This window comes from Morchella sextelata (assembly GCF_020137385.1).
Source record: "Morchella sextelata strain SCLS chromosome Unknown scls_6, whole genome shotgun sequence".
In the NCBI taxonomy this organism is placed as follows: domain Eukaryota; kingdom Fungi; phylum Ascomycota; class Pezizomycetes; order Pezizales; family Morchellaceae; genus Morchella; species Morchella sextelata.
This window is the reverse complement of record NW_025408621.1, coordinates 1,229,217-1,257,054: the sequence shown is the minus strand read 5'-3', so window position 1 is coordinate 1,257,054 and position 27,838 is coordinate 1,229,217. Positions and strand designations below refer to the sequence as shown.

The following is a 27,838-nucleotide window of genomic DNA, read 5'->3' as shown; positions in this document are numbered from 1 at the left end:
CCAAATGCAAATCCCGATAACCCCCAACTCTATAGATCTACCCATCTCCATCCCGACAATCCCCAGTTCCGAGTGATCCCTCACGCATCTGCCCCCTCAGAGCCCAACTTTAGCTGAAAGACGGCACACTCTGCCTCAATGTAGAGTTAGTTTACATACATATCTGTATGCACATCCTCTAGTCCTGCTGATCCGGCCAATTCGGAGATTTTTATTTCTCGTGCAAGGGTCCGGATCTGGGACAATATAGCGAGTCGTAGTACTAGCCACTATTGATTTAGGGTCCGGCGCGGCGATCATTTGCTCGGCTAGGCGGCTATCTGGCTCGTCTGCACTATGCGACATCAAGACTAGTTGCTAGGCGAGATCGGGCTTGGCGGTGTGGGTAGGGGTTACCAAGATTGACTTGTGAGACATTGTGTCATTCATATGATCATTGGTTTGCAGCTCAATACAACCACATGGAGTATGAGTACGAGATTGGGTAAGGGGATCTTTACTCCAACTTGGGAGATTGTACTTGCTTGTACTACGGGTCCAGGTCCAGGTGAGAGGTAATCTGGAGGGGCAATTGCAATTGTAAAGCTTAAGTGCAATATTTCATGCTTGCAATTGATTTTGTTGTACTGTGTATGGCATCAAATACATGAGAGGTTTGATTCTCTTGGTAATTTTGAAAGCCGGCACGTTATGGTGAAGGTAAATTTTAAAGCACAACATGGCTTCTGAGAATAACTAGCAACTGCCGGCCTTTTAGCTCCCTCTTTTCTCTGATAATTGCAAACTAGAGTACTCTAGAGGAATTTATCCGACGCACAGCCCAAGATCTAGAGTCTAGTTGAAGCTTAACCCCGTGCTGCGTTGTGATGTATCGTCAAATGGCTCATTGCAAAATTCAAACTAAACTGCTTATAGTAGATATCGTGCAACAAGAAGGGGACTTTACCTCGATTTTCTCTTCTTCTTCTTCATTGACCTAGATTTAGTCCCTCGTTCTAGAGAAGTGAGACAAAGACGGGAAAGGGAAAACTAAGAATGCTAGGTGGAGTCCCTATTGTACCATCGGAGAGATGGTGGTAGAGGTCATTAGATTCGAGGTAAGACATCATCTGATCCCCTAGCTAGAGTAGCAGCTGATGCTAGCTATCTAGGCCGATGTCACCATCAATGATCGTGAGCAACACTATCTCCGCGCACGATCTCAGCTGGACTACGTGAACATGTGCGGATATTCAGTGCACTCACCAGTGCCGAATTCTGTATAAGTAGCACGCCCTCCGTCCACCTCTTGTCCCAGCACCAACCATCACAAATTCACTCCTCATCCAGCCTTCTCAACGTCCTTCCACTCCCACTTCTACTTTTTAAGTAACCAACTCACCAAACCACTCAATCAAAATGCGTTTCTCTACCATCATCGTCGGTACTCTCGCTGCCTTCGGCCTCGTCGCTGCCCAGGCTACTCCTGCTCAGCAGATCGTTCAGACCTTCAAGGAAATCACCACCCTCTCTGACAACCTCCGCATTGAGACCCAGAAGATCAACCTCATCAACGCGCCCCTCCAGGGCTACAAGATCGCCCAGGGCTTCGCTACGATCATCACCAGAGTCGGCCAGGCCAGCGCCATGCTCAGCGGTGGTGGCAGTGCCAAGACCCGCCGTCAGATGGCAGCCCTTGGAGATGCGGATGCTCAGCTTGTTGTGCAAGCATTGACTACTGTAAGTTATTCTATACTGATCTCGATAAAGATTTAAAGTTCTAACAGTGAGGGAATATAGTTCGTTCAAGTTCACCAGGCCCTTCTTAACGTTGTTATCGGAAAGCACGGACTCCTCACTTTGATCCCATTCTTTGAGCCTATCCGCCACGCACTTGTTTCCCTTGAGGCCACAGTCGACGTGAGTTTCCAATATTCCCTGACGATTATATCAATCATATACTGACCAGCGCTTGAATAATAGACCTTCGCTTTCTACCTCATCGCCTTGATCCCTACTCAGAAGCCTGCTGCTGATTCTCAGTTCGGAGCTTTGACTGTCACTGTTCAATTTGCCATCAGCACCTACGAGCAGCCTTTGTGAATGGTTACTACTGGTAAATGGGAATTATCTAAAGATTAGTTTATGAGTTGGATGATTTTGGAGGGTCAATCTTTTACCTTTTCTATAATGTGCGCAAACTTTTACATAACGATTGTTTCTTTTTGGAATGAGGAAGAGGTGGATCGAGTAGTTAGTTAATTGTGTCTTGGTTGATAATATATGGGATATTTCCTTAAAAGAGAGTGTGCCTTGAATGATCTTTGAGAAGCTAGTGCGATTCGTGATTGATCAATGAGCCCAAAGACGTCTGAAGAGTCGAAATTAGAAGAGAGGACTAATCCAGCATCAAAATTTGACTGGCAACCAGTTTACACAGTAGTAAGAAGAAAAAGAAAGGCCGAGGGCTTGAAAAAAGACAAGGTCTGATATGATTAATGTTCCGATATGAGTGCGCCCATAGTACTCTTTCCGGAGGGTCATGATGTTGCACTCGGTACCACTGATCGGATTAGATTAGATTAGATCCTTCGTCGCACAGGCGAATTTCTGAGACAGCAGATAGGCCCTGCTTGGCGTACCAGAAGAAGAAAAGATAACCAGCAACCCACAGGCAGCTCAACTGGATCAAAAAGAGCCATGTCTTACTTCGTCTAGCTTGGGAGCGTGACAAACACGAACGGTTCGCAGTCATGAGCCATGACTCGTTAAGCTTTGTCGAGGCTGCTGTTGAAATGGTTAATCGTAATCGAAGAGGGAAGATATCGGTCGGACGTACAGTGGTTGGTGTGATTTATCGGGTTTGCGTCGTACTTGTGCCTGGGGTCGGATTGTTGACGGATGTTATTGTGGGCACTTTCTGCCAACGGTGTCCCAATCAGGGGGAGGGGGCGAGACGAAACGACAGGCCGTGTGGGAAGACTAGATTAGATCCCCATGTAATAAGATGTCCAACTGTCGTTATCGGCGGCGGGCTTGGGTCTTCTAGTGTACCCGGCCTTGAAACTTTGTTGTTTCGTTGTCCCGAATATCATGGATCTCAAAGCCCATGTCAGGAAAAACACGCTTCATTTCATCTATGTTTAGGAAACCACATACATCCCGAGTCGACGTTTCTATATTACATAAATATAAAGGCTACAGTCTGTTGATACACTGACCCACCGGGTGTTTACATACATATACTTTCGTTGTTAAGAGGAGGCAAGGAGATGTGTCTTCGATCATCACGCCGTAACAATCGGTTTCTATTACACATCAGACCGGCATCTGCTCCCTCTATCTTTTTCGTCAATTAAATACTGCGAGCTAAGGGGGTAGCTCCACTTCTCTCAATTACCACCTCCGTGGAGGAAGAACCTATTTCTACCGAAAGTAAATTTCATCTAATCTCCTCTCCGCACCAATTGACTTTGAACATTAGTCCGATTAGCCGTCTCATGCCCTCCATACCCCAACGTACCTCACCCAGCATATCTATTTGAACCTCTCTACTGCCGCGCCTGATACTTCAGTGGAGGCGATTCTTGCTTTGAGTTTTATTAATGACTACTCTCAAGCGTATGTATCTCCCCCTGTTCCTGGACCCATTTTGCTCTGGTTACTTTCGCCACTTTCAAGTGGAAACATAGAATAAGTTTTGAATTCCCGAGGAGAAAAGTGCGCTCCAACTGTGTTGCTACAAGTCATGTGTCGCTATTTCGGAATCCGGAGAGGTCATTCATTATCGTAAGTGTCGGGATGTCGCGCTAACTAGAGTGTCGCTGTGCATTTGCCCGCTATAGTATCTTTGATTCGGGGCTCGAGGGATATAGACATTTTTCGGCGTTGAGCACTGCGATAAGGTGAGTTATTAGATCGAAACCTAAGCGTTGATCTTCTGAAAGTATTCTCGTTAAATACGGTGACCACGTACAACACAGCTTACTTGAGAAAGTAACCAAAAAGGGCGGTGACGGTGACACAGTTGATAACTGTGCAGTCCTGCTCAGATGATTTAAGCAGTGAGGGAGCTGGCAAGGACTGATAATAAGACCAGGGTGAGGGGCATGAGTGTTGGCTCAGCGTTTTTTTTGAGTCAGTCACGTGTCGTAACCCTAACCCATTTCCCCTATCAATGATCGATTCCCCAGAATATAATTCAAAGTCATTGCTGCATAAATGTAACTAACCGAAAGCCTCAAGATCATAATTATACCCCCCGAAATCTTTCTAGAAAATGGCACCGTCACCGAACCGGTTGGGGGCTTAAACCCGGTAACATTGGTTCGCCGGTGAAATGCGGCAAAGAAATATAACCCTTACCCTGATCCATAACGCAGCAACACCATGGAAGGAATCATCGGTGACAACGAGAGCGGTTTAGAAGACTTTGTATCTTGGCCTGCAAACAGCCCTGCCGATAATGTCCACACCGTGTTGCGTTTATCCCAGTGCACCCCCGACCCGCTGTGCCACAACCAATCCGGTAAACTATCTTTGAAGATATATATCACGAATCTCCATGCCCATCCTAAGTATTGCTCTCAATTCCTCCACGAGTAACAGAGAACAAGTCATAAATACAATTTCAAAGTCTTCGAGCTGTGCTTTAGACACCACATTCCTTTACCAACCAACCAGAAAACACCTATCAAGATGCAACTCCCCGCCATCACCTTGCCATTCATTCTCCTCGTCTCCACCGCATCCGCAACGCTGGCGACTCCGCAGCAACCCCAAGTACAGGCCCAAATTGTCCCCATCCGCTGGGAAACCCTCGAGTGCGGCAAACACTGCCCCAAGAACATCACAGACATCCTGCACAAGCTTCCCCCGCAGTGGCAGCGGTTCCACGATGGGACGCTGATGCGAAACTTTACGGGCCCGTTGAAGCCGCCGAAGCCGGCCAAGGGGAAGATTGAGTGGGCGCTGCTGGCGGAGGTGTTGAGGAATAGGACGGCGACGTTGAAGAAGCAGAATAGTACTGCGACGGCTCCTCCAAGGTTTATTTTGGGATGAGGCGACGTCTAGGGGGTGGTGAAATGCTTTCTTGTGTTCTTTTTCTTTCCTTTTTTCTCTTTTTCTCTTTTTTTTTCTTTTTTTTTTGAGGAGGGGTGGGATGGAGATCTATGGTTCGATTGTGTATTGGTGTTATGGGGTTCTTTTGGTAATCTGTAGAAATGAAATTATGAGTTTCGACCTAAATCAATATTGTTCGATAGTCATATATGTGGAGCTGGACGAAATAGCCCGATTACCGAGTTTAATTTGTCTTTTCTTATTCGATTAGCCATATCCCACGCTTAACTCTGGGCATATCTTTTGCGTGGGAACTATCTCAAGAGAAAAATCGAGACTTTGTGGCGCATACCACCAAGCTAAGAGAAAGACGACCAACTGGACAAGCGGGACACGTAGCAAGAATGCAGGCGAAAGGCGAGCGGTAATACGTGGTTAGAAACGGTGGACTATAGCTTAGATTCTCACCACTCCTATTGCTTCATCGCTTTAGTTATTCACGTTTGCATCAGCTCGCCGAGATCGAGAAGCTTCGAACGATCAAGGCCTGAATATAAGCAGTAGCCAACCAAACAAACTTCAAACCAAATGACCAGTTGCACTAATTTACGTATGTTCACTTGTCTATATCTCCCCTCTCAGTAGCGTATATACGAGAATAATGGTTACTATGAGCATACAACCAATTACTTAGAACGGGATTCTAGAAGACGTGATAGAGACTTACCCTCCGCTTAACTGTCAACAATGAGTTCGAGATAATTTACTCGACAGGAAACATCCTTATATCAAAGCTTAAACGCCGCGAATCTATCCACCCGGTACGACTTTCCTTGGGCTATATTCCTTGTACTCGGTAGAAACTATATTGACCTTGTATTCTAACTTGCATTATTTAGCATAGTTTGCCTTATTATGCTTAAATCTCACTACGGTGTACAGAAGTAGGAACTATCACCATCATATATTGGTAGCCATGCAGATCACTGGCCGACAAAATACTATAAAAACCCCAGAACCTAAAACGATCTCAACAAGCCCGTCAGCTGTGCTGCTCAAAATCTTACATTCCTTTGTCTATTCCATTCGATCGCTCGCTTCTTCTTCCCCACATTTTAATTTTCGAGTCGTTTATTGGTTGACCCGACGTTCGAATATCGATTCACCCACAAGCTATCCAAACCGCCACCCAACCACAATCTACAACCACTCGCAGTACCTAAACCCCCAACCTCTCCATATCTCATTACCATGCGCATCGCCGCCCTCTCCCTCACTCTTCTCCCCCTCCTCCTATTCCTCGCCGCTGAAACCACCGCCGCCCCCGCCGACAACCGTACCTGGGCCGAAATGCTCGCGGACATCCCGTTCCCCACCGACCCCTGCAACCACGGCAACCTGGTCTGCTTCAGGTATGGGAAGAAATAGGAGGAAGCAGTGGCCAAGAAGAAGGCGACGCTGGGGAGCGCGCGGAAGAAGCTTACGCCGACTGAAGAGCTAACAGAGAATGGGATAGCGGTCATGAAGGTTAAGATAGAGAGATTAAAGAAGAAGGAGGAGGCGGCAAAGAAGTCGAAGGGAGGGTAGGCTAGATTTTGTGGAGTTTGGGGTTATAATATGGAGAGAGGAAGTACCGCCGCCGCCGCCGCCGCCGCCGTATGGCCACTGCAGGGACTTGGCGAAGCGTATAGGGGTGTATGTAAATATAGACAAGGAGACCCAGCTGGACTGGTTATGATGGATAATAATAGACACAAAGGCTTCGTTGATCGCTGTTTTGTCACTCAATTGATCAATCAATCAAAGAATCTCTCGTGTTGAAATTGTGAGTTGAGCAAAGATAAGCTTAAACTGGCGACAAGGATCCCGGCTTCAAACCCCACTACATTGCGACATTGGAGATTATTATATACCACTCTATCCGAGTTGACCAGCGATAAAGGCTGGTCTGTTCAACTTGAAGCAAATAACTACATGTAGCGTGACAGACCGGGAAAGCTACTTACGATATCGATCATCAGCCCTGACTCGGCCGACGAGTGATAATCTATGAACAAGTCTATCTAGAGTACATGTTTGATTGATTGATTGATTACCTCATTAATTGTATGCAACCCGGAAGTCTATCTACATGTAGTTTATATGCTGTCGACGAGACGTACCCACAAAACTACAACCCACAGTCCCTCAAAAAGGTCGTGATGGTTCATCTGCTCCTCTCGAACTCTCGGTATCACCCAGAGCCCAAGAGGGACAAAACGAACCAACGTAAAAAAGCCCCCTCCCTTTCACAACGGGAAGGGGAGAGGGCAAAGTATCCTAACGCAAAAAAGCCCCCTCCTCTTCTTGCGAAGAGGAGAGGGCAAAGTGTCCTAACGCAAAAAAGCCCCCTCCTCTTCTTGCGAAGAGGAGAGGGCAAAGTGTCCTAACGCAAAAAAGCCCCCTCCCCAAATGGGGAGAGGGCAAAACGACTTAACGCAAAAAGGGCCCCCCCTCCTTCAAAAGAAGGAGGGGAGGCCCCAGTGCAGAAAAAAAAAGGGGGGGGTGCCCCCCTCTCTTCCCATTATGGGAAGAGAAGGGGACAGACCCCCCACCACCACCAGCAGCAGCCCAGCCCAGCGGCCCAGCCCAGCTCAGCGGCCCAGCCCAACCCAGCAGCCCAGCGGCCCAGCCCAGCCCAGCAGCCCAGCGGCCCAACCCAGCCCAGCGGCCCAGCCCAGCCCAGCAGCCCAGCCCAGCCCAGCGGCCCAGCCCAGCCCAGCAGCCCAGCACCCCCACCAGCAGACCCCCCCACCAGCAGACCCCCCCACCAGCCAGCCCACCACAAATTTCAAACCCCTCCCCAACAAGGGGAGGGGGGACAGTCATCGACCTCCCCCCCCAAGGACTTGGGGGCCTAGGAGGCCGATGGAAAACCCTCCCTTGCTTTGTGAAGGGAGGGCCGGGCGCCCCAGGGAGCGCCCGCTCTGCCCCGAGAGGGGACTTGCAGAGTTCTGTGATTTTTCTGGGAGAAGTGGGAAGAAAGGAGTCCTTATAAAGAGCTGGGGACTTTGGCCGCCGTTTGGCTTAGTATAGTGTTTTACGGTTTAGGATTTAAGAGAGTGCCAAGGATTTGCGTTTTGGACACCTTGGGGCGGGGGGGATGTGCGTTGCATCACTCGTTTCTCGTTGGTGGCCGACCTTACGAATGCGTGTTGCTGCACTTAGGCTTACTTTGCGCAACTTCCACAGTTGATAACTTTGTTTGATTTTTCTTCCCTACCAATTCGCACCTCCTTCAGTTATATAATGGACCCCTCTTTATATGTCAAGTTGGAACATTAAACTTTATCACCTAAATAATTCCAATTATCCCGTTGAAACGTGGCAAACGAATACGAGGATTTGGCATACTGGTGAGTGCTACGCAGGGTTAGGGATTTCCCACATTCGACAAACCAGAGCATATATGTCGATGTGGTATTGACATAGTTAACCAACTCAGACGCCCATCTCTACACTAAAATCTCAAGGCCGTGGGAAGATGGAAAAACACGCGCAGCAGCTACATCATGCAGAACTAGATTTTAGGCAACATACCCCCGAAGGCAACATCAAACATTCTCGCCGACATATTTTTATTCCAAACTACATACATACTCCCCCCCCCCCCCCCCCCACCACCACCGCCAACTCAAAACCGTCTCCATCACATCACACCACGTCACACTACACACTCTTATTCATCCGGCACCTCGCCCTCCTTCGGCTCCTCGAAGTCATAAAAGTCCACACTGGGGTTGGTATCCAACGCCTCCTTATAGTCAGGCAGAGTTGCCAGCCCCTTCATATCACCCGCCTCCGCCATCTTAGCCACAGCGTCAATGCTACCCGGGTCGACAGTAACCGTCCTATTTGCGCCCGTCTCCGTCGTGTACACAAAGACATTGGGGTCGATACAGCCCTCGGCAATTTGGCAAACCTCGTCTTGACGCTCGAGGAGGACGCTGCGGCGGAAGGTCCATTTGCAGATCCCCTGTTGCCAGCGGCCGGAACGGACACCTGTGGTTGGGGGTGAGCGTGTGTCAAGGGAGAAAGGGGATGGGGAGGAGAGCTTACCGAGAAGGCCATTGTAGTTGACGCAGGAGCTGTAGCGGGGACCATATACCATGGGGTAGTTCCAGCTGCAGTGTCTACGAACCTGACCAATTCCACGACTATGTGTTTGAAATATATCAGTAATGGTAGCGTCAGATGTAGGAGGTGTAGGGGGGCATATCACATACGTTCCGGTGGGAAGAGTCCAACGCATAGAGCGTGCTTTAAAGGGGAAATTGCAACAGGCATTGGCTGGGATGTTGTGGCAGACAAAGTAGTAGCCCCAGCAGCCATGGCTGCTATAACCGCGGATGTCGACAGCGGCGACGGCCGCAATGGCAGAGAGAATGGCGAAGATGGCCAATGTTAGCTTCATGTTTGTTTCTCGTGAAGATGGGAAGTACTTGGGTAGGGTGATGAGAGAATATGGAGTGGAATTAGAGGGCAATTTATAGTAAATCGATGAGGTATATTTGATATGAATCGAGGCATATATTTCTAACTAGATACAGACTCAATCTAATCCTGTAGGCATGATATAGAAGTTTCTCGTGAATACGGGGAGATACAGATAGTGTTCCGCTTGCATGATCGTTTGTGACCGGCAGACCTATCTAGGCTCTGCTGCGCACATATTTTCCCTGTTCATGAGGAATATGTGCCGATGCCATGATGCCGGTTCGGGTGTTATCCTAGGTAATCATCCTAAATATCAATTGAATGCTTATATTTATGCTTAATCTAACAACAGGCTCATACGATCTCAAAAACACAAATGTGAAAATGCCAAGTACTCAGGTATGGATATGGCACAGTAAACCTGTAGTAGCACGTTGCTCTTTTGAAGAAATACTGTCAAAGTCAATGCTATCGAGAGTGTGCTTCACATCACGAAATATCAAGTAAGGAGGATTAACAAACAAACCTGCTTATGCCGTGGCCAACGTTTCTTGCTCATCAGGTACCCTTAATCACGCTTTAATCTCTTAAATACGAAGGAGAAACAAGGATTCGATTTACAACCTGAATGCAAATATCCTCAGGTATTGAAGCCTACGAGTAGTCTTAAATTGAGCCGTCTCGGTTCATGTTACCATCACCCTCGATCGAGGTGTCGGAGTACGAATAACACAAGGGATATGTACATACATGTACTCTTGTGAAGCAGAGGCATATTCTCCGTCACCTGAGTACTTTGACGTGGCCCCACGAAAAATACGTTATTTTGATCAGATGAACTTTTAACACTAAGAAATAGACCACTAAAAGTTAAATCTACTGTACCAATGGACAATTATTAACGTTAAGCAGTTGTACGGAAGTTTCCGAGACATAATTTATCAAGCATGGCTTGATGTTGTGCAATCCCAAGTCGGACTATCCAAGCGCTGAGGTACTTGACATTGCACAACCTTAATAATCTATCATGCTGTGCTATTCTCGCTACTCTTTACCCGGCGCGGTGAATATCAGTATTCAGCTACCCGTGACAAAAGTTGTATTCCTTACGCAGGCATTCGGGGACAACCGAGTGCGACAGAAAGGTACCAGTGGAGTGGCTAGGGTGGCTAATGTGAGTAGATTAGTTATATACCCTGTTTCATGAGCCAGGTTGAGCCAGATAGAAAGCGTAAGAACTCAGAGGTTTTTCTTCTGGGAGCATCAATTTTTCGAAACCCGACAGTGGAGAACCTATACAAAAATACGTCTGTCGGAACGGATTTATATAGCGATGGTCTTCCTGTTTTTCCCGCGTTTGTCGCTTGCAGTCAGCACACAGCAAATAAGTCCCGGTGAGAATTCGAAAGCTCGTCGCTTGGTGCTACTATTTCTCGCCATTAAAAGCTAGCCTCTAATCCTTACTACTTGCCAAGCATCGATTGAAGTTAGCGACACGCCACGGATTCCGTTTTTGGTTTTACTTGAAATTTGGAGCAGCGCCACTGTTGTCGATTCATTTATCCTATCTCTCGTGAAGTCTGATTTTATATTATGGCTTACCGTATATTAAGCAGTATCCATCGGTTCCTGGCCGCTCAGATACAGATTCTTGGTGAGACGAGAGCTGTTTGACTATGAAGGCGATGAACACCCCCGGTCAAAAGAATGCGTGACACAACGTTCTGCTGTGCTCTGGACTGCAATATTCAGCCTCGGAGATGCCTTAAAAACTTTGTTTGCAGTGGCCTAGGACGCTTGCACAAATCACCAACACAGACACCGGCAGTAATTGTTAGTGCGCTAACTACATGGACCACAAGCATGGACCCTTTCAGACCAAACCAAAGAACCGTGAGATTCTTTACTTTTCGGAGTTGAAAATACGGTAGTTTTGATATTAAGCGAAGATATGTATGTGATTGGCGAACCATAGGCTATCACTCGGGGTTCGAGCAAGGTAGCTTCTGACTGTAATCTGCCGATCGTTTGTCAGACGAAAGCTTTGAGAAAGATATTTTTCTTTAGCCAAGAGACCTTTAGCGATGTAGAACACAATACATATGTACATGTATTCATTATAACTCGGTACGGAATTGCCTTAGATATATGCATTCAGTAAGTAAGAGAGGCTATGGGAGGACGTCTTACCACTACTGAAGAACGTTAGTGTTAGTCTCACAGGGGCTGAATGCGGAGCTCAGGTATAGGTGGGATAGCCATGAGAACATTACTTACATGCCACCCAAAAGGGTACAATCGTGAACCTCCAAACCGAACACGAAAGTTCTAACCGAGAAAGGGCACGGGATTCTTACCCAAATACCTCTAGAAAGGTGCAAGACTGTAAAGTCGAGGTTAGAAGTTATGGGTTAGTAATGTTTGTTAAGAGAGGAAACGAGGCCGTTGTATGACTTTCCTTCAAAGGGGCGCCGATGTCAAGTCATCGTCAGTTGATCAAAGGTGGAGTATGCGGAAACTACCTGCAAGCAGCAGCCGTAAGAAATGATGACCAAGTTGCTGTGTATATGCTTCTTGTCATGCCTGGAGTAGAACATATAGAGATGTTTAGAAATTTGGAGAGGGCACGAAAATATCGATGGATACTAAGGCGACGTCGCAATAAAATCCGAAGGGGCGCATCCGTACACCACGTGCGCCGCATACGGCACGTTGCACACAAGCTCTAATCATCGCCATAATTACATACCGCTAAAACTCCATCTTCTCTATATACCACTACCGCTCTGGTATATAAAGCTCCTCTACTCGTGAGCTAATTAACATACCGCAGCAATTTTGATTCCTGAGGGTATACAATCGAGGACGGCATTGATGCGATGAGATTAATATGTAAATATGTGAGCGCTGTGATATGAAGAGGGTGTAAGCTGCGGAGTGAATATCGCTAATTTCTACGGAGACATAGTTATTTCACTGAGTTTAGAGTAATGATATCTCTTATCTTGTTGGATACAATTTTGACAAGGCGGCACCTTATATCTGGTCAGCGACGATTGGTTGTCATCCTGAATAAATCTAGAGCCCATGTTGAAGCAATCTAACATAATTAGATGTTTACGACTCATGGTGTGTTGTAGAGGAACTCGTTGGCCTATTATTACGGGTATTTCTAACCATACTCTGTATGTTTTCGAATCCTTTTACCACTATCATCATCGCCTATAGCCTATAGTTTGGTTATTTGTTTTGGTTTTTCTCTAACATTTAAAGATAGTTTCTCTCCGAGCCTCTATATCTAATCCCTCACCTGAATCCAATCCGGCACGAACATATCTCGCATCTCACTTCGCCTCCCATGGTCATCACAACGGGTATCGTCTATTCACTCAGAATCACTGTTATCGCTTACTTTAGACTTACTCAATATTCTAGAACAAAAGCAGGAAACCCTCTCCATTGGACGGCTGAAAATACTATAACGTCTGACCATCGCATGCTTCGGCCCACTCTTGCAGTAGGAAAGATTGCTAACTGAACCTGTATCTGGAGAGGTGGGGATCTGGGCAGATTCTGCGACCTGCTCATACAACTCCTCCATGCGCTCCTGGTCTTCACCATCTAGCTCTCTCTGAAGACCATAGTGGACACGTCTTGCCTCTTCGATATGCTCTAATGTCAATCCAACTGCCATAAGCGTGGCTGGTTCATAAAGATCCACACACTCCAAAATCTCGGCTGCAAGGTCCGCTGGCATTGTTTCGGCTTTTATCTCCTGACATAGCGGCGAAGGGGTACGCTTCCAGGCTCTATTGGGGGCGTTCAATGGCTTGGTACGGTACTCGTGGGAGGCACGTGAAGCGCCCCAGGAGTCTGTCGGTGGGTCTGACCTGCTGGAAGGGTATCCTGGAGTGGAGCTTACCCCGCGATGATGGGTCGATGGAAGCGGCTGGATCTCGGCACTTCTCAGGGAGCTGTAGGGGCCAGAGGCAAATGCGAGGCCTTTGTGGCCCTCATTGTATTCGACAGTTGGATCTGCAAAGAACCCACCAGTTCTAATGTTGTAGAACGTGCGCTGGCCATTGTGGATTGCCTCTACAAAGTCGGGGTTATTTTCGAGAATACGACGATTTTGTTTGGCCCGTTGGCTATATTGGAGGCCTCCGTCAATACAGTGCTCGTATGAATCCATTTTGTTGAGTGAGACAATAACTGTGAGCTCTGTGCTGAAGAATATGATTGCTGGAGATGATACTAACAGATTGAGATGTTGTTGACAGATGAAGTGCGCTTCTTATAAGGAAATTCACTGTCTTATTGATTTAGTCAACATTGAAAGGATTTATTCAAGTTTGTACGGCCAATAGTGGAAAGTACCTGGCCGTTTGAGGATATACCCTAGGTGATGTTCACATGGACTACTTGAAATAAATGTTTCAGCATCTTGGCTTCGCGCCAACACCTATTAGAAAAAGGATGAAAAAATCAACCTCTCGGCTCCAGAAAGCTCACCATAATTGTTCAAAGAATAGGCTCTCAAGAAACGGTACGTATATATACCTACTCGCCTTGAAAATTGATGCCCTATTTCCTGCAAAATCTAGTTTATTTACTGATTCACCCTCAAATATACAGCTAGCAGCGAGTGGATGGTGGAGGAGGTTTTGTAACCATCCACCAGAAAAGGAAGAGAAACCTCGAGGAGGTTATGCCCTTCAATATCTGTTATGGAACTGTATAACGAATCATTTAAAAACCTGTTTTATTTTGTCACTACGGCCAAAATTACCTTGACCAGGGGCTTTGATCATACACGAATGAATTACCAATCGATCAACCGTACCCCAATACCGCTAGGCCATTAGGAGGTTCAGCGTTTCTAACTGCAGCAATATAATGAGCTAAACCTTTTCACTTTGGGCCGACCTGAGGCTTGGCATTCACTCCCACATATCGCAAAGAAAAGGGCATGCACGGTACTATGTAGTATGAAGTATTCAATCAATCAATCAATCAGTTTCAATCATGATATATCACTCGCTCGGCCGGAGGAACACCAGCGATGATTGGGAAAAGGGAAGTCTCCGACCTTTGATAACACCGAGAATTTTTTGGCTTTAGGATCGGGTTTTAGCACGCAGCTTGCCTTACGCGAGAAAGTTCTCTAAATCTCTATCATGGGCAGCTGCGTTAGTCTATGGAGTGTGGAAACGTGTGGAAGCGGGGGGTGAAAGAATATCAAACCAGCCACATCACCGCCACAGGCCCGCTTGCTAACGGTCCGCCATATCAAACTACGCACGTGTATTCACCCCCATGGTTATCATCCCTATGCATGGCGCAAAATCCCTCACAAACTTTCATGCTATGATTCAACATGGACATGAATGTTCTCCAGGATCTAAGCATCCACTTGAATCCCAAGCTTCAAGATGAATCTTCCCTATAAACATCATATATCAAAACACGACAGAACACACCTCTAAGCACTTCCACCACTATTCATTCCTCAGATACTCAAGGCCTAGATCATTTATAACTAACAAACTAACACTTCCAGAAACAAAGGAAAAAAAACAGTAATGTCATCAAACACCAACGAACCCACAAGCCCTCCAAAGCCGCCAGTTCTAAACAACGAGGATCTTAAATCTCGATCCCCTTCACCAGCTCTCACACCCATGTTCCCACCCCACCAGCTAGCCCCAGACGGCTACACCCAACCCGACCGCTTCCCCTACAGCGTCTACCTCCGCTCAAAACACTCCCACCTCTGGGATACCGACACCGATATTGCAGCTGAGGCCTCCAAGATGTCACTCACCGATGTGAGCCCTACCCTTAACCCAGTCGCAGTAGCTATCAAAGCCACCGAAGAATACCTCCGAACACACACACCCACGACAGCTAGCGAGTGCTCTACTCCACCACTCCCGCTTTCCCCGCCATACATAGCGCCCGTCGAGCGCCCAGGTAATACCCGCTACGACCCCGAGCACGGGGGCTGGGTTGCGCGGGCGAAGGGTAAGGGTCCGGCGAAGAAGGTTGCGTTTAATCTGGAGGCGGAAGTGTTGGGCGATGAGAAGCACGAGAAGCACGAGAAATATGAGAAGCAGGATAAAAAGAAAACCAAGGAAGAGGAGAAGAGGGAGAAGAGGAGGGCGGAGTTGAAGGGGAGTATCTCGGAGCCTGTGGGACTGATTGGGCAGGCGAGGAAGAGGAGGGAGGCGAAGAAGGCGGGGCAGGCAGGGTGAGTTTGGTTGCGTGTCAGATTGGTACTAACTTAGTAGGTCTGATTATGTCCAATTTTTAGACCTAGATTTGAGTTTGAAAAGTTTTGTGATGCTAGTATCTCGAATTTGTAGTGGCTAGAGTGATGGTTATTAGATTAGATTATGAGCGGAATAGATCAGATCATTGATAGAGATTATAACACAAATTGCTTCATAGTTGCAAGTCACCAAGTGATTATGATACCTCTGCAACTCTGCGAGTAAATAACCACCTACAAGTATTTATCAATAGAGAGACATCACATATTTCACTAGACAGAAGGTACTAGAGATCAAATATAAAATCAAAAACAGAGATTCTGCTCATCTAAATTCACTATCTAGCCATCTCTCTCCCCAAGATATACCCCCATCTTCAAACACATTCCCACAGATCTAATCCATTCCGTCTCTATCCATCGCTCTCACTCTCCTTCCCACTCGGTCTTAATGCCCAACATCCCTCGTAAATAATTCCACTAGTCTACTTCCAACCGAGACCGGCTCCAGCTGTGAATATCACGCAACTCCTTCTCCGATCAGTTCTTCCTCGCCGGCTTCGGCCTCGGTGTCGGCGGCGCCTTCGGCCTCGGTGTCGGCGGCGCCAACGTAGCCCTTCCCGGCAGCGGCGAAGGGCGTGGACCTCCACCTCCACCTCCACCTCCACCTCCGCCGCCCCGTGGCGGGTTAGGCGCTACCCGTGGGCCCCCGACCCCCCGCAGTAGATTAGGCGCTACCCATTGACCACTCGGCAGACCTACAACCGGCCGTACCTGAAATGATGGTCGTGGTAGTGGGGCTCCGGCCCATTGCGGTCGTGGCGCTGCGGTTTGGCGGGGTGGTGGCGGTGGTGGTGGGACTCCTATTTTTTTGCCTCTTGCGGGGGCGCGTGGGAGGAGGTGGGGGGTTGGGGTAAGAGTGAGAGTGATTGTAGTGGTGGGGGTGGGGTCGTGTGCGGGCACAGGGGTGGTGGCCGCGAGGGTGGCGAGGAGGAGGGGTATGAGGAGGGCGGGAGTAGGGATGTGCATTGTGGTAGATAGTGCGTTAGGTGGTATTCTAAGTGTAAATAAGTGTGTAAAAGGTTTCGAGAAGGGGAGTGTATAGGTTTAAAAGAGCGTGGTATCCTCAGCGCAGCTGTAGGATGTATGAATGAATATGAGTATGATGAGAAGATCTGGAGATCGAATTTAGCAATGGGACTTGCGACAACTTATACCCCTCAGATGAACCATTTCTGATGGCTTTATGTCAAAAGCATTTCATGACCATATCGGTCAGGTTAGTACCTGAGGTCGTAGTGTAACTAGAACTCAGGCAAAACCGGTCAATTGGATCTTATAATCCGATATATTCCAGAATACTACGGAGACAGAGGAACACAGTAATTCTATTGAGCCAGAATTCTATAGGTTCATAAAGAATCTATAATATCAAAAGCATCATTAACTTATAATGTTGGTACCACATTACTCATGTGAGACACCGCCGGACGAAAAGTATAGCAGAGGGCTATGGCCAGAATTCCAAAACAAAGGACCCGGCAGGATTTATATTGAACGGCGAGAGAATAGGGGGCGGTAGAGACTATTCTCAGGCTGCCTCAGAGGGTAAAAATGGACCCGTTGTATTTTCTTTTGAAGAGATTGCAACATACGAGTGCGATAGCACATATTAAGGCTTGTCTCTGAAACCCGATGGTCGCGCGGCCAAACCTATAAGTCGTGTAATTATTATCCCCTAAGCGGTCGCCCAAAATACCGGCCCTCTTGCGTGGGGAGGTTAACAGTGTAGCATTACTAACAGATTTATCAATCGAAACCAATCGCTCGTCTACTTTTTCTTTTTTGGATAGAGACATATACCTGAGGTTAATGATAAATCGTGCACGCCAATTCTTGGCATTGAAATCAATTCGGCGGTCACAAACTATCACTCATCACTTATTAGCAACGGCCGGCTCCGTAACATATATAACGGCATGTCCGGATTGGATTTGTGGTGGGGGAACTTACATCTATGATCTGCATATGCGTAGCTGGATCGCGTATCTGGGTGAAGCAACCGTTTTTTCTTTCTTTCTTTCTTTTTTTTTTCTTTTTCTTCCTTCACTATCAAATTTCTTGATATTGCACCTTTTCCTCTCATGGAAATGTCCGGTTCCCTAGCTCGATATCCCGATCAATCTCGTATATTCCAAATCATGCGTTGGTTCTTTAGACACCGGCATATATCTAGAAAAACTACAACGACCCTAACACGAATTAGAACAACAGGTTTGTACAGTGTCTCAGGTATGTAGTACTCACAATATATGGCCAAAATATCTCACAGCCAGCCAGTATACCAACATTCCACACCGATCTCTCCAAATTCCAAAAAGGGCGTCCAATCATCTGTGAGGGTCGAGAACAGGCCCGACACGATGAAGATCTACATCCAAACCTACGCAATTAGCTTCTCTCTGTAGCAGCTTCAAGTTGAGGTTACTAACCGAGCAGTGTTTTAAAAAAAAAACAGGCCTCGAACCAAGGAGCCACAGCAAGTATTTTGCTCCCAGAAACAGGCGACATACTCTGTTGACCTTCCAGAGATCACTTGTGTTTGACGAGGTCTTGCCAGGTGATAGTGCCCGTTTTACCGAATCGGCCGGGTTTGTTTCCAACATCAGTAGAATCCACAATGTGCATGCACAGAGTGTTCTGGCTGATGCTCTGATGATGGATGGCCATAGAGATGACAAGGAGTATGGCGAGCGTGTGCTGTAATTGTGGGATGGAGTGATACGGGGTTGAGAGCTGTGGATGGACGGGGTCGAGAGAGAGAGGTGTTGCTTCAGAGGTGATCACTCGTGGCCGTGGCTGACTAAACTTTTAAGTGTTTCCAAGCACGCTAGGACTCGCCAAGGGCGGGAGGGGAGCGCTAGACCTGTTTCGGGCCGGCCAAGCCTGTTGCTAAGAACTGTTTTGCACTCTGAACCCGAGAACGCAAAATTGAGTGCTACTACAAGTCTGGAAACACATCGCATCACAACTCCGGATTCATCAACTGTCTCGTACATAAGATAATCGTTTTTATTCCTCATCACCACCACTTTTCACACTTGCACCGCAATTTCATGATCATCAGCACACTTCAATTCCAGACTGTCGCCAGGTCTATAAAAGAAAAATCCCAATATATAAGTACCAAACCACCCATGAGCACAGTACTACACTCCGGAACTAAAGAGAAAGAAAAGAAACAGCCACAAAAAGAAACTCGTCACAAGAAGGAAGAAAGGCCCCTTCATATCTATACATGATCCTCCAGCTACTAACAGCTAGCCAATCTAGTTCCTCTTCTTGCCACCGCCATACCTAACCTTCCCGTTCCTCGTCGCCGGCTTAGCCTGACCCTTCCCCTTCTTGCCCCCCTTCTTCGCCCCCGCACTCTGCCTCCTCACCCCCTTGTTCCCGCCCTTCTTCTTCTGCTTCTGCTGCGGCCACTGCCCGTTCTTGTTGCCATTGACCTTCTTCTTGTTCCCCTTGCCGCGCCCACTCTGCACCCTCGTGCCCTTCCCCCTGCTGCCCCCCCTCTGCCTTCCACCGCCCTGCTGCCTCCCCATCCCCTGCTGCTGCGGCATCCCCTGCGGCGGCATCGACGGATCCGGCACCATTCCACCCGCGGCAGCGCCCGCAGCGCCCGCAGCAGTGCCAACAGCGTCAGCGACCCCAGCAGCGCCCGCAGCGGCCCCAGTGGCGGCGTCAGCTACGCCGGTTGTGGCATCGGTGGCAGCGGCAGCGGCGTCGGTGCCGGCGCTGGCGAGCTCGTCGGCGGCACCGAGGGCGGCGTCGGCGGTGCCGGCTGTGGTGGCGAGCGCGCCGGTTGCGGCGCCGGCGGCGCCGGCGGCAGGAACGGCGGCGTGGACGCTGACGGCGAGGGCCGCGAGGAGGAGGGCGAGGTAGTTGCGGGTGTACATTTTGTTTGTGTTTTGGGGTATTAAAAGGAGTGGATGTAGTTGGTGGTGGAGTGTGCTATGAAAGAAATATGATAAAAAAAAAAAAAGACTAGCTTTTTGTAGAAACGGACTGGAAAAGAATGGAAATGTCTAGAGCACAGCTCGAAGAGACGATTGGTTGGAAAGGAAAGGAATGTGGTGGTGAAGGCTGATGGTGAGTGAGTGAGTGCTTGGGGAGAGGAATGCTAAGCCGTTATATATCCCTTCCTGGCCGCTCTACCGGGCACTACTGTATTACTGTGCACTGTCTATACTAGCATGGCAAACACACCTACCTCCCCCGGGCCCTACTAGCCTCCACTGCAACTGATACTGAAGCACCCACCGCGGTCAGGACGTGTGTCCCTGATCTGCTTGCTCTACACCGGCGTGAAGTAGTAGCGCCATACGCATGTGCGTGTGCCTGTACGTACTATGTATATATGGAGACACTTAAAACAGCGGCGTTGTCCATGCTCTGCAGCTGGCTCTACGGTGTGGTTGTGGTTGTGGTGCGGCGTCGACGCGGCACACAAGCCGCACACTTTACCGGTGGCAGAGATCATTACCCTTTGTGTGTGGCGAGTGCGTGCGTGTGGCGAGTGTGGGCGTGGGTGTGGGTGTGTGTGGCGCTAGCACTGATACGCAGAGGCACAGTTTCGATTGGCCAATGGGGCACCGGGTGCTGTCTTGGTTCTGTACCGACTGTTCGGGAGATCGACCTTGGAGGGAGGGATTGGCCGATTAAGCGAATCTTGGGACCTCTCTTGCAATTGCCCTGTGGCCACCGTGGATAACCAGTCCACTCGGTCGCTCTCTCAACTAAACTCCTATTTTGGAATTAAATGATCGGAGTTATAATCTGTGATCCAATCGAATGTAACTAACACTGTAGCTGTAGCCAGAACAGATATGCCAGTCGACTAGCAGTATATTTTTTCTTCCGAAATCACTCGATCCATCTACACACGAACCCAATCGTGGCCTTCACAAAACCACCCCCCCCCCCCCCAATCAACAGACCGTACTACTCCACGGCCAACTACTACTAAGACCTCACACTCCTGATGCCCAATCTATTAATACCCCCCGCCACCACTCGAACGCCCAACATCAGGCTGACTTACTTTATACCTACTTCACGGCGCCGGCGCGGGGGGGGAGGGGGGGGGGGGGAACATAAAGTATTTAAAGGCGGGCGTGCAGATATGTCGTCCCACTTTCTTTTGTTTCCTTTCTGCACTTTTTCTTTGGCGTTGATCCGGCCGAGGAGGGTGGTTGGCGGTGGGACAGGCCGGGCGGGGCACAGCTGCATGGTTTCACGGAAGGCTTCTGGAAGATGGCTGGCTGTTTCAGCTGGTGGATACATAGTACTCTACTCACGGTTGAACTGGACCTGGCATGCAGTCAGGCTCTACTGTATTGTCCGGATCTAGATCTAGATCTAGGCAGGCCGCATGAGAATCACAATCACAATCACAATCACAAAAAACAAACTCAAATCAAGCTCCAAGGTATAAGAATTTCATAATGACATTCAACGTCCCTAACCGTGCTACCGCCCCCGTCCCAACGCCCCCTCTCCCTCCCTCCCTACATGCCTAAACTTCTATCCGCAAACATGCGACGAAAACAAAACCGCGCCCCATCACAAAAAAAGAAAGAAAGCCAAAAAAGATCCCAGCCCTCCAAAATCAAGAAAGAAAGAAGAAGAAAAAAAAAAGATCCAACTATCTAGTAAGCCGGCACCTCCTCAGCAGGAGCCGCCTCAGAATCCGCGGCCGCAGGCACATCAGCCGGAGGCATCTCGGCCGCCGGAGGAGGAGGTGGTGGTGGCGCACCACCACCTGGCGCACCGCCCATCCCCATCCGTCCCTTACCGCCCCTGGGGCCCCCCATGCCCTTCTGACCACCGCGTCCAGGGCGCCCACCCGGGCGCCCCCCCGCACGGCCCGGGCGGCCCCTGGGGCCACCACGCGGGCCACCGCGGCCCTTGCCGCCCTTACGGACCGGCCTACCGGCACGAGGAGGCCTCCTGCCCATCCCGCCTCGGCCCTTTGGCCTGGCCTTGACACCACGGACGCCGCCGCGCCTGGGTCTGCCTGCGGCGGCTCTGGGGGGGCGCTTGCCGGGCTCGGCGAGCGGCATGGCCCAGCGGGCGGCGAGCGTGGGGCCGTTGCTGGCGACGTCGCGCGGCACTTTGGCGGGGGCTTTGGCGGGGGTGGCGTCGTCGTCGCCGAATGAGACTTTGACGCTGCCGGCGGAGGCGGTCACGGCGAGGACGGCCATGAGGAGGGCGACGAGCTTGGGGGTGTACATTGCGATTGGCTTGGTTTGGTTTGGTTTGTGGGTTGGGATAAAGTGGAGGTGGAAGGTGGAGGTGAAGGAATGTGGTGCTAGCTAGCTAGGTAGTTGGATTGTGGTAAAAAAAGAATGTATGAGTCTCTGCAAGCACAGCTGCGAGATCTGGAAAAGGAAAGTAAAGAAAGGAAGGACTGCGGTTGGAAGGAGCGTACTGAGTGAGTGAATGACTGGAGAAGGGGAAAAAAGAGAAGAGCAGATGGGGATAGTTATACGCCGACGAGCTGCTTGACCGGTGCCACGGAAACCGTGGATTCCGTGGTGCCATTACTGTGTTGGCGATAATGTCGCTGCGGAGATCGCTATTGCCTACCTGGATATCGGACTGTCATGATGCCATCTGTCGTATCGTCAAGCCCACACCATCCCATCCCATCCCATCTCGTACCGTACCGTACCGCACATACCGAGCAAGACTGCCAGGACCACGGCCCCCAACCGACCGGTGCAGATAGACATGCGTGCGTGTAGCAGGCAGCTATAGGATGCAGCCCTATTAATCAATCCAATCAACCCATCCCAACCCAATCAATCGTGAACCTTTTTCTTCTCCTCTCGCTACATACATATGCACTGCGGTGAGTGCTGCCATGGTGTTGTGGTATGTCAGTGATAAAGATAGCACTTCACTCAACTGTGCCGCATCTCTCTCCCTCTCTTTCTCTCACTCACTCACTCACACCGGGCCGGTTACGAACTGGAGGTTAGCGAGGAGCGTCCCGGGGATGCGTGCAGTTGTTGGCCCCACGTTTGGCCGTGGCACGGTGGTGGTGCCCGGTGGTGGTGGGGCTGTGGTTGGGTGGACAGGGGGGGAGGATAAGGGATCTGATTAGATTAGATTTGGATGCTTGGCGGGTGGGGGGAGTGGCCGTGAGGTACATAGAGAACTACCTGGGGTACATGTAAGCGTGTTATTCTTTGCCTCCGTAGGTGTTGCATAGAGTAGAGTCTGTTCTGTTCGTGATTCCGATTTCGAAGTGAGACATTTCTCCATAGGTAACCATCAATGAAGAATAAGATCAATGACCTATCTTCTTTTATATATAGTCACCAACTACATGTATATTATACATTTTTCCTTATTTTGAATCTCAACATTAATAACATCAAGAATACGGGTGCGCCACACTGCGCACTGACATTAAAACTAAATCACAAACACTTTTGCTGAGTGGCTGTACTTCGAAGACCAAGACGAAGTTAACAGCGATCCGGGAAAACCTTGCTTAGGAATGGAATTCGCGTGTTTCGAACTCTCATATTGACACAAACGCTTTAGCCGATTGTTTTCCACTCAGGCGTAGCATAAAGGTTGCTGTTGCCAAGTTTTTCTAGATCGCCGCCTCGGTCATCTTGGGCGCATGACTAAGCGGAATACATGGCCGGCGTCGTTTGCTTGGCGTTTCCGGCGGGCATGGACACGTGTGCAAGGCGGGCACATTTCTAGATTTTGGTATAGGTTCTCCAGCTATCATCATCATCAAAATATAGTCATCGTCGGGGAATGTAGAAAACAGCCTTGCGAATACCCAGCACGCAGGACAATCCCACGTGGAAAGGTGAAGACCTAGGTAAGCTCCGAAGGTTTTCTAGAAGCTTTGATTTACTTGATCCGTGGATTGATGGAAGCTTCTCTCTGACATTCCTTGGCTAGGGTCTACCCCCCCCAACATTGACCCACCGCCGGCCATCTCCTCAAGCCCGCATGCACAAGCTGCACAGTTTATCCGCATGGCATTTAGCCGGCCTGGTTCTGTGTCTATTTCTGGATCGATGTCCGCTCTGGTGGGGGCGGGGCGGGCATAGCTGTGGAGGGAACGTATAGATGATGTAAGCTGTCTACGCTGACCCTTTTTCGGGGGCAGAAAACCCGAGAGATTTGCCAAGACCAAATAACTGATCAGGATTAGTTCGCAGCAGCCACCCATCCTTGGCCGCCCCCCCACGAAAAATATCAGAATTAATAACCTCCAACACGCATACTGCAACGGACCGGTTGAGCCACACACAACGCCTGGTAGGGCGTAGATGAGTAGCATCTAAAGTGAGGAGTTTACTCTGGCTACATCCGCATATGCCGTGGTGTTACCATCATGCAGTCACGGTCATTTACCGCCTTACTATGCTTCCCCATTGAAATTTATCCGGGATGGGATTGTGGAAAATGCCTTCGCCAGAACACTGGAGGTTTCTAAAATGGAAGCAGATCGGGATTTTTTTTGTTGATCCACCGACGCCCGTTGAGTTGGTCGGTCGAGTGCTGCTAAAGCGAGATGGAATTCGAGTGATATCGCATGCTTCAGGCGCGGGCGGCAGGGTACATACAAACCTAGCCCTGACAGCGAATATGTGCCTAACCTTTGGATTTACCCTGTGGCCAACCTTAACGATAAACTGCACGCTCTATTTAATGAGGACCGATCGGGTACGTGCTTGTCTCCGCTTGGAGTATGCGGGGTCCCGCTAACATAAAACTCTGTGATGGAGAAAGAACAGGCCGATTTCAATTTTCAATACAATTTCTCGGGCTGTAGCTGTACAGTACAGTCTGGCTATAAGGATTTGATATGAAGATGCAAAATTTTGATGCCATAAATACTCTTAGAGTGTATTCATCCTGATAAGAAGTGCCCGCGCAGTTCACTAAAAAATAATCCCTGTCGGGACCGAAGATACATATCCTTCTAGGCTCACAGGTCGAATATCCTTATCACGACATTGTACTGTATATATCTACAGCAAATACTGTTCAAAGGTTTTGAAAATAACAGCATCGGTGGCGCGTTGTGCGTTGTGCGCGCGCCTCCACACCGGCCCGCAAAAGGCCGCGCGTCCCTAACCCTCGTTTTCAAAACCCTTGCCACACACACGTCAACTGTGCCTTCTGTCTAGATACGACCGAAATAAGGACTGATGCATGCGGCTCTTCGGATCTCCTTTTGAGAGCCTCATCACCGTTGCATGTACGTACATGTCATCTCGGTGGTGGTGCATAACCGGGCGTGGGGGCGTATGCGTTAAGGACTTTTGGTGGGTATTCTTGTCCGGGCATGGGGAATGGTGATGAGCATGATGGATTTGCTAAAATGGTGGTTTTTAGTCTCGCCATTAGAAGAGAGTGCGCGCCTTTGGCCTGGATCTATGTATAGTTGTGGAGATTTTTACGGCTAGTATTTGGTAGTCTGGATGATAAACCCTGAGGGTACCACACTCGGGGACCCACAGCGTTAACGACACTCGTCAAAAAATGACGCCACAATATTGATAATATATTTCACCATAGATATGCATCCATGCAGTGCTCTACTAACTACATATATTAACGTCTACCCCACATGTCTTAGAATAGTACACGAGTTGATCCGCACAGCCCAATTGCAGCCTGGAATAATTGCCCTTCTAGCAAAAGAACGGCGCATGAATGTCGTGCTGCTGAAAAAAATGTGATATTTCGTGGCCGGCTCGGCGAGTGTTTTGGAGGACCGGTACGGGATTTAGAGGATTTAGTTGCTGGAGGTTTGGTGGTGGTATGGCTGTTTAGTGGGTTGGCCTTTGGCAATTGCTTAAACCGTGAGTATCAAAAATGATTGGAGAGATTGGGCTAACGTCTCCTTCGCATGCATAGATCCGGGTATCAGACCCAAGACCCCAAATAGATCTACGCCTTTCAATCAGCACCACCTCCATGCTATCAGGACTCCACCTGCGTTACGGAGGCGTGACAGGACCATGCCCATGGCCAGCCGGTGGATAGTCAGGAAGATCGACTCCGTCGATACCGATGCATCAAGAAACACAATTCCCGGGCCCACCCACAAAGCATCACGGAGTCTCTCACCACGCCGCCGCTGCCGTCGCACCCATTAGCTACACCGCGGACGTTAGTCCGAACTCCGTCTATCATTCTAGCACATTTCACAACAAAAAGAAGATGTATATAACATCCCCTTTCACCACTCACCACCAACTTCCTCTCACCACTCACCACACTCATTCACACCATCGATCCAGTCTCTTAAGCAGTGCTTGAGGCATCCCTTCTTTTCTTTTCTTTCATTTTTTTGCACATCCAACGTCTACAAAGCAGCGCTTTAGACCCCACACTCCTTCATTTATTTTTTACCTTACTCCACCCTACACACAACCGCCATGCACACCCAAACCCTCCTCGTCGGCCTCGTCGCCGCCCTCGCCATGACCGTCTCCGCAGCCCCCACCCCTAGCTCCTCCTCCTCCACACACCTCTCCGCCCGCTCCCTCCCACTCGCAGCCCGCAACCCCCCAAACCGCGACTCCACCAGCGGGCCCTCGCACCCCCCGGGCCAGCCACAAAGGGGCGGCGGCAACAATAACAATAACAACAATAACAACAACAACAACAACAACCGCGACAACAAGCCGCCCAAGGGCAAACGATCCCCCGATGATGATGAATCCGAGATGCTCGATGACCCCGCCGGTGCGTTTGATGACAGTGATGATGTCATCCCACCGCCGAAAATGAGGAGGAGTCCCGGTGGCGGGATGGGCGGTGGCGATAAGAAGGGAGGTCATGGAGGCCCTGGCGGATCTGGAGGGCCTGGCGGGTCTGGAGGCCCTGGCGGATCTGGAGGGCCTGGCGGGTCTGGAGGCCCTGGTGGACCTGGTGGATCAGGTGGGTCAGGCGGGAAAGGCGGGAAAGGCGGGAAAGGTGGACCAAGGGGTGGGTCTGGCGGACCGAAAGGTGGGCCAGGCGGATCAGGTGGACCGGGTGGTCAAGGTGGACCCGGTGGACAAGGTGGACAAGGTGGGCCGAAGGGCGGACCGAAAGGTGGACAAGGCGGATCTGGTGGACCAGACGGAGCTGGCGGACCAGGCGGGGCTGGTGGTCCGGGTGCGGGTGGACCAGGCGCGGGTGGACCGGGTGCAGGAGGACCGGGTGCAGGGGGTCCGGGTGCGGGAGGTCCGGGTGGAGCTGATGCAGCGGGGGGACCAGGTGGAGCTGAGCCAGCGGGTGGGGCGGGTGGTAGCGATTAAGGGTAGAGACGGTAGAGATTCATAGATAGATATAGATAAAGCTGCACGATTGTGCTCGAGATTAACTCGAGCTTTTTGGTAGTTCTGAAATACATGTATTGATTCTAGAACGCTTTCAATGGCAGTATGAATTTCTTTGAAAGTGACTTTATGGCTTTACAAATTGGTAGTGATTTATAGACGGGAACAGTCTAGAATAACACACTTATAATTCAGACTAGTGTAGTCCGAACTAGGATTGATAGACAAATGCATTAATACGTAGTTGGCTGTCGTTTCTATTTCATTATTAAAACCCACAATCCTAGATAAAAACATCATACAAAGCCACTCAGTAAGCCCACATCACCGCAATCTATTCACAATCGGCACGTTGACAATCACCCGAGTGTCGATCGTCGACTCTTGGCAGCGAGTGATATTCCATGATTGGACCGCCATCATCATTCACAGCTTATTAGAGGGGATATAAGTGTATTGAAGCACTTGAGTTCACAAGGTTTTATTGTTCATTTATTAATCGATAGAAAAACATTTGGAAAAAAATCAAAATCAAATCTGATCAACTGTCCATCTCAACAAAGGAAAAGTCTGCTGCGCTGTCTATAATGAAAATGTCTCGAAGGGGAAAAAAAAAAAAAGACATACTCAACACAACACAATTGAACCGTCGACAATATTAATATGCAGAAACAAA

General features: G+C 49.2%; 14 protein-coding genes across 14 annotated transcripts; 8 read left to right on the top strand and 6 right to left on the bottom strand.

The window, feature by feature from the left end:
- Nucleotides 1-1,398: 1,398 nt before the first annotated feature.
- On the top strand, nucleotides 1,399-2,082 carry H6S33_011461 (uncharacterized protein; the record flags this gene model as incomplete). The annotated part of the gene is made up of 3 exons (XM_044842825.1): nucleotides 1,399-1,719; nucleotides 1,780-1,899; nucleotides 1,963-2,082. The coding sequence occupies 3 exons, from the start codon at nucleotides 1,399-1,401 to the stop codon at nucleotides 2,080-2,082; spliced, it is 561 nt and encodes a 186-aa protein (XP_044696229.1).
- Nucleotides 2,083-4,677: 2,595 nt separating this feature from the next.
- On the top strand, nucleotides 4,678-5,040 carry H6S33_011460 (uncharacterized protein; the record flags this gene model as incomplete). Its single annotated transcript, XM_044842824.1, has 1 exon — nucleotides 4,678-5,040. One exon carries the CDS (start codon nucleotides 4,678-4,680, stop codon nucleotides 5,038-5,040), a length of 363 nt encoding a protein of 120 aa, XP_044696228.1.
- Nucleotides 5,041-6,291: 1,251 nt separating this feature from the next.
- On the top strand, nucleotides 6,292-6,627 carry H6S33_011459 (uncharacterized protein; the record flags this gene model as incomplete). Its single annotated transcript, XM_044842823.1, has 2 exons — nucleotides 6,292-6,441; nucleotides 6,469-6,627. 2 exons carry the CDS (start codon nucleotides 6,292-6,294, stop codon nucleotides 6,625-6,627), a joined length of 309 nt encoding a protein of 102 aa, XP_044696227.1.
- A 978-nt stretch (nucleotides 6,628-7,605) lies between these two features.
- H6S33_011458 (uncharacterized protein) lies at nucleotides 7,606-8,115 on the top strand (the record flags this gene model as incomplete). The annotated part of the gene is made up of 1 exon (XM_044842822.1): nucleotides 7,606-8,115. The coding sequence occupies one exon, from the start codon at nucleotides 7,606-7,608 to the stop codon at nucleotides 8,113-8,115; it is 510 nt and encodes a 169-aa protein (XP_044696226.1).
- Nucleotides 8,116-8,758: 643 nt separating this feature from the next.
- H6S33_011457 (uncharacterized protein) lies at nucleotides 8,759-9,493 on the bottom strand (the record flags this gene model as incomplete). The annotated part of the gene is made up of 3 exons (XM_044842821.1): nucleotides 8,759-9,081; nucleotides 9,139-9,236; nucleotides 9,306-9,493. 3 exons carry the CDS (start codon nucleotides 9,491-9,493, stop codon nucleotides 8,759-8,761), a joined length of 609 nt encoding a protein of 202 aa, XP_044696225.1.
- Nucleotides 9,494-12,506: 3,013 nt separating this feature from the next.
- On the top strand, nucleotides 12,507-13,141 carry H6S33_011456 (uncharacterized protein; the record flags this gene model as incomplete). Its single annotated transcript, XM_044842820.1, has 5 exons — nucleotides 12,507-12,561; nucleotides 12,630-12,701; nucleotides 12,794-12,890; nucleotides 12,952-12,999; nucleotides 13,087-13,141. The coding sequence occupies 5 exons, from the start codon at nucleotides 12,507-12,509 to the stop codon at nucleotides 13,139-13,141; spliced, it is 327 nt and encodes a 108-aa protein (XP_044696224.1).
- Nucleotides 13,142-13,223: 82 nt separating this feature from the next.
- Nucleotides 13,224-13,708, bottom strand: H6S33_011455 (uncharacterized protein; the record flags this gene model as incomplete). The annotated part of the gene is made up of 2 exons (XM_044842819.1): nucleotides 13,224-13,325; nucleotides 13,439-13,708. 2 exons carry the CDS (start codon nucleotides 13,706-13,708, stop codon nucleotides 13,224-13,226), a joined length of 372 nt encoding a protein of 123 aa, XP_044696223.1.
- A 1,390-nt stretch (nucleotides 13,709-15,098) lies between these two features.
- H6S33_011454 (uncharacterized protein) lies at nucleotides 15,099-15,881 on the top strand (the record flags this gene model as incomplete). Its single annotated transcript, XM_044842818.1, has 2 exons — nucleotides 15,099-15,766; nucleotides 15,830-15,881. The coding sequence occupies 2 exons, from the start codon at nucleotides 15,099-15,101 to the stop codon at nucleotides 15,879-15,881; spliced, it is 720 nt and encodes a 239-aa protein (XP_044696222.1).
- Nucleotides 15,882-16,327: 446 nt separating this feature from the next.
- Nucleotides 16,328-16,816, bottom strand: H6S33_011453 (uncharacterized protein; the record flags this gene model as incomplete). Its single annotated transcript, XM_044842817.1, has 1 exon — nucleotides 16,328-16,816. One exon carries the CDS (start codon nucleotides 16,814-16,816, stop codon nucleotides 16,328-16,330), a length of 489 nt encoding a protein of 162 aa, XP_044696221.1.
- Nucleotides 16,817-17,949: 1,133 nt separating this feature from the next.
- On the bottom strand, nucleotides 17,950-18,358 carry H6S33_011452 (uncharacterized protein; the record flags this gene model as incomplete). The annotated part of the gene is made up of 4 exons (XM_044842816.1): nucleotides 17,950-18,039; nucleotides 18,095-18,151; nucleotides 18,223-18,230; nucleotides 18,280-18,358. 4 exons carry the CDS (start codon nucleotides 18,356-18,358, stop codon nucleotides 17,950-17,952), a joined length of 234 nt encoding a protein of 77 aa, XP_044696220.1.
- Nucleotides 18,359-19,116: 758 nt separating this feature from the next.
- H6S33_011451 (uncharacterized protein) lies at nucleotides 19,117-19,746 on the bottom strand (the record flags this gene model as incomplete). The annotated part of the gene is made up of 1 exon (XM_044842814.1): nucleotides 19,117-19,746. The coding sequence occupies one exon, from the start codon at nucleotides 19,744-19,746 to the stop codon at nucleotides 19,117-19,119; it is 630 nt and encodes a 209-aa protein (XP_044696219.1).
- Nucleotides 19,747-21,498: 1,752 nt separating this feature from the next.
- H6S33_011450 (uncharacterized protein) lies at nucleotides 21,499-22,083 on the bottom strand (the record flags this gene model as incomplete). The annotated part of the gene is made up of 1 exon (XM_044842813.1): nucleotides 21,499-22,083. One exon carries the CDS (start codon nucleotides 22,081-22,083, stop codon nucleotides 21,499-21,501), a length of 585 nt encoding a protein of 194 aa, XP_044696218.1.
- A 2,389-nt stretch (nucleotides 22,084-24,472) lies between these two features.
- Nucleotides 24,473-25,992, top strand: H6S33_011449 (uncharacterized protein; the record flags this gene model as incomplete). Its single annotated transcript, XM_044842812.1, has 6 exons — nucleotides 24,473-24,550; nucleotides 24,617-24,666; nucleotides 25,148-25,155; nucleotides 25,226-25,243; nucleotides 25,633-25,665; nucleotides 25,751-25,992. The coding sequence occupies 6 exons, from the start codon at nucleotides 24,473-24,475 to the stop codon at nucleotides 25,990-25,992; spliced, it is 429 nt and encodes a 142-aa protein (XP_044696217.1).
- Nucleotides 25,993-26,274: 282 nt separating this feature from the next.
- Nucleotides 26,275-27,141, top strand: H6S33_011448 (uncharacterized protein; the record flags this gene model as incomplete). Its single annotated transcript, XM_044842811.1, has 1 exon — nucleotides 26,275-27,141. One exon carries the CDS (start codon nucleotides 26,275-26,277, stop codon nucleotides 27,139-27,141), a length of 867 nt encoding a protein of 288 aa, XP_044696216.1.
- Between the last annotated feature and the right edge of the window lie 697 nt (nucleotides 27,142-27,838).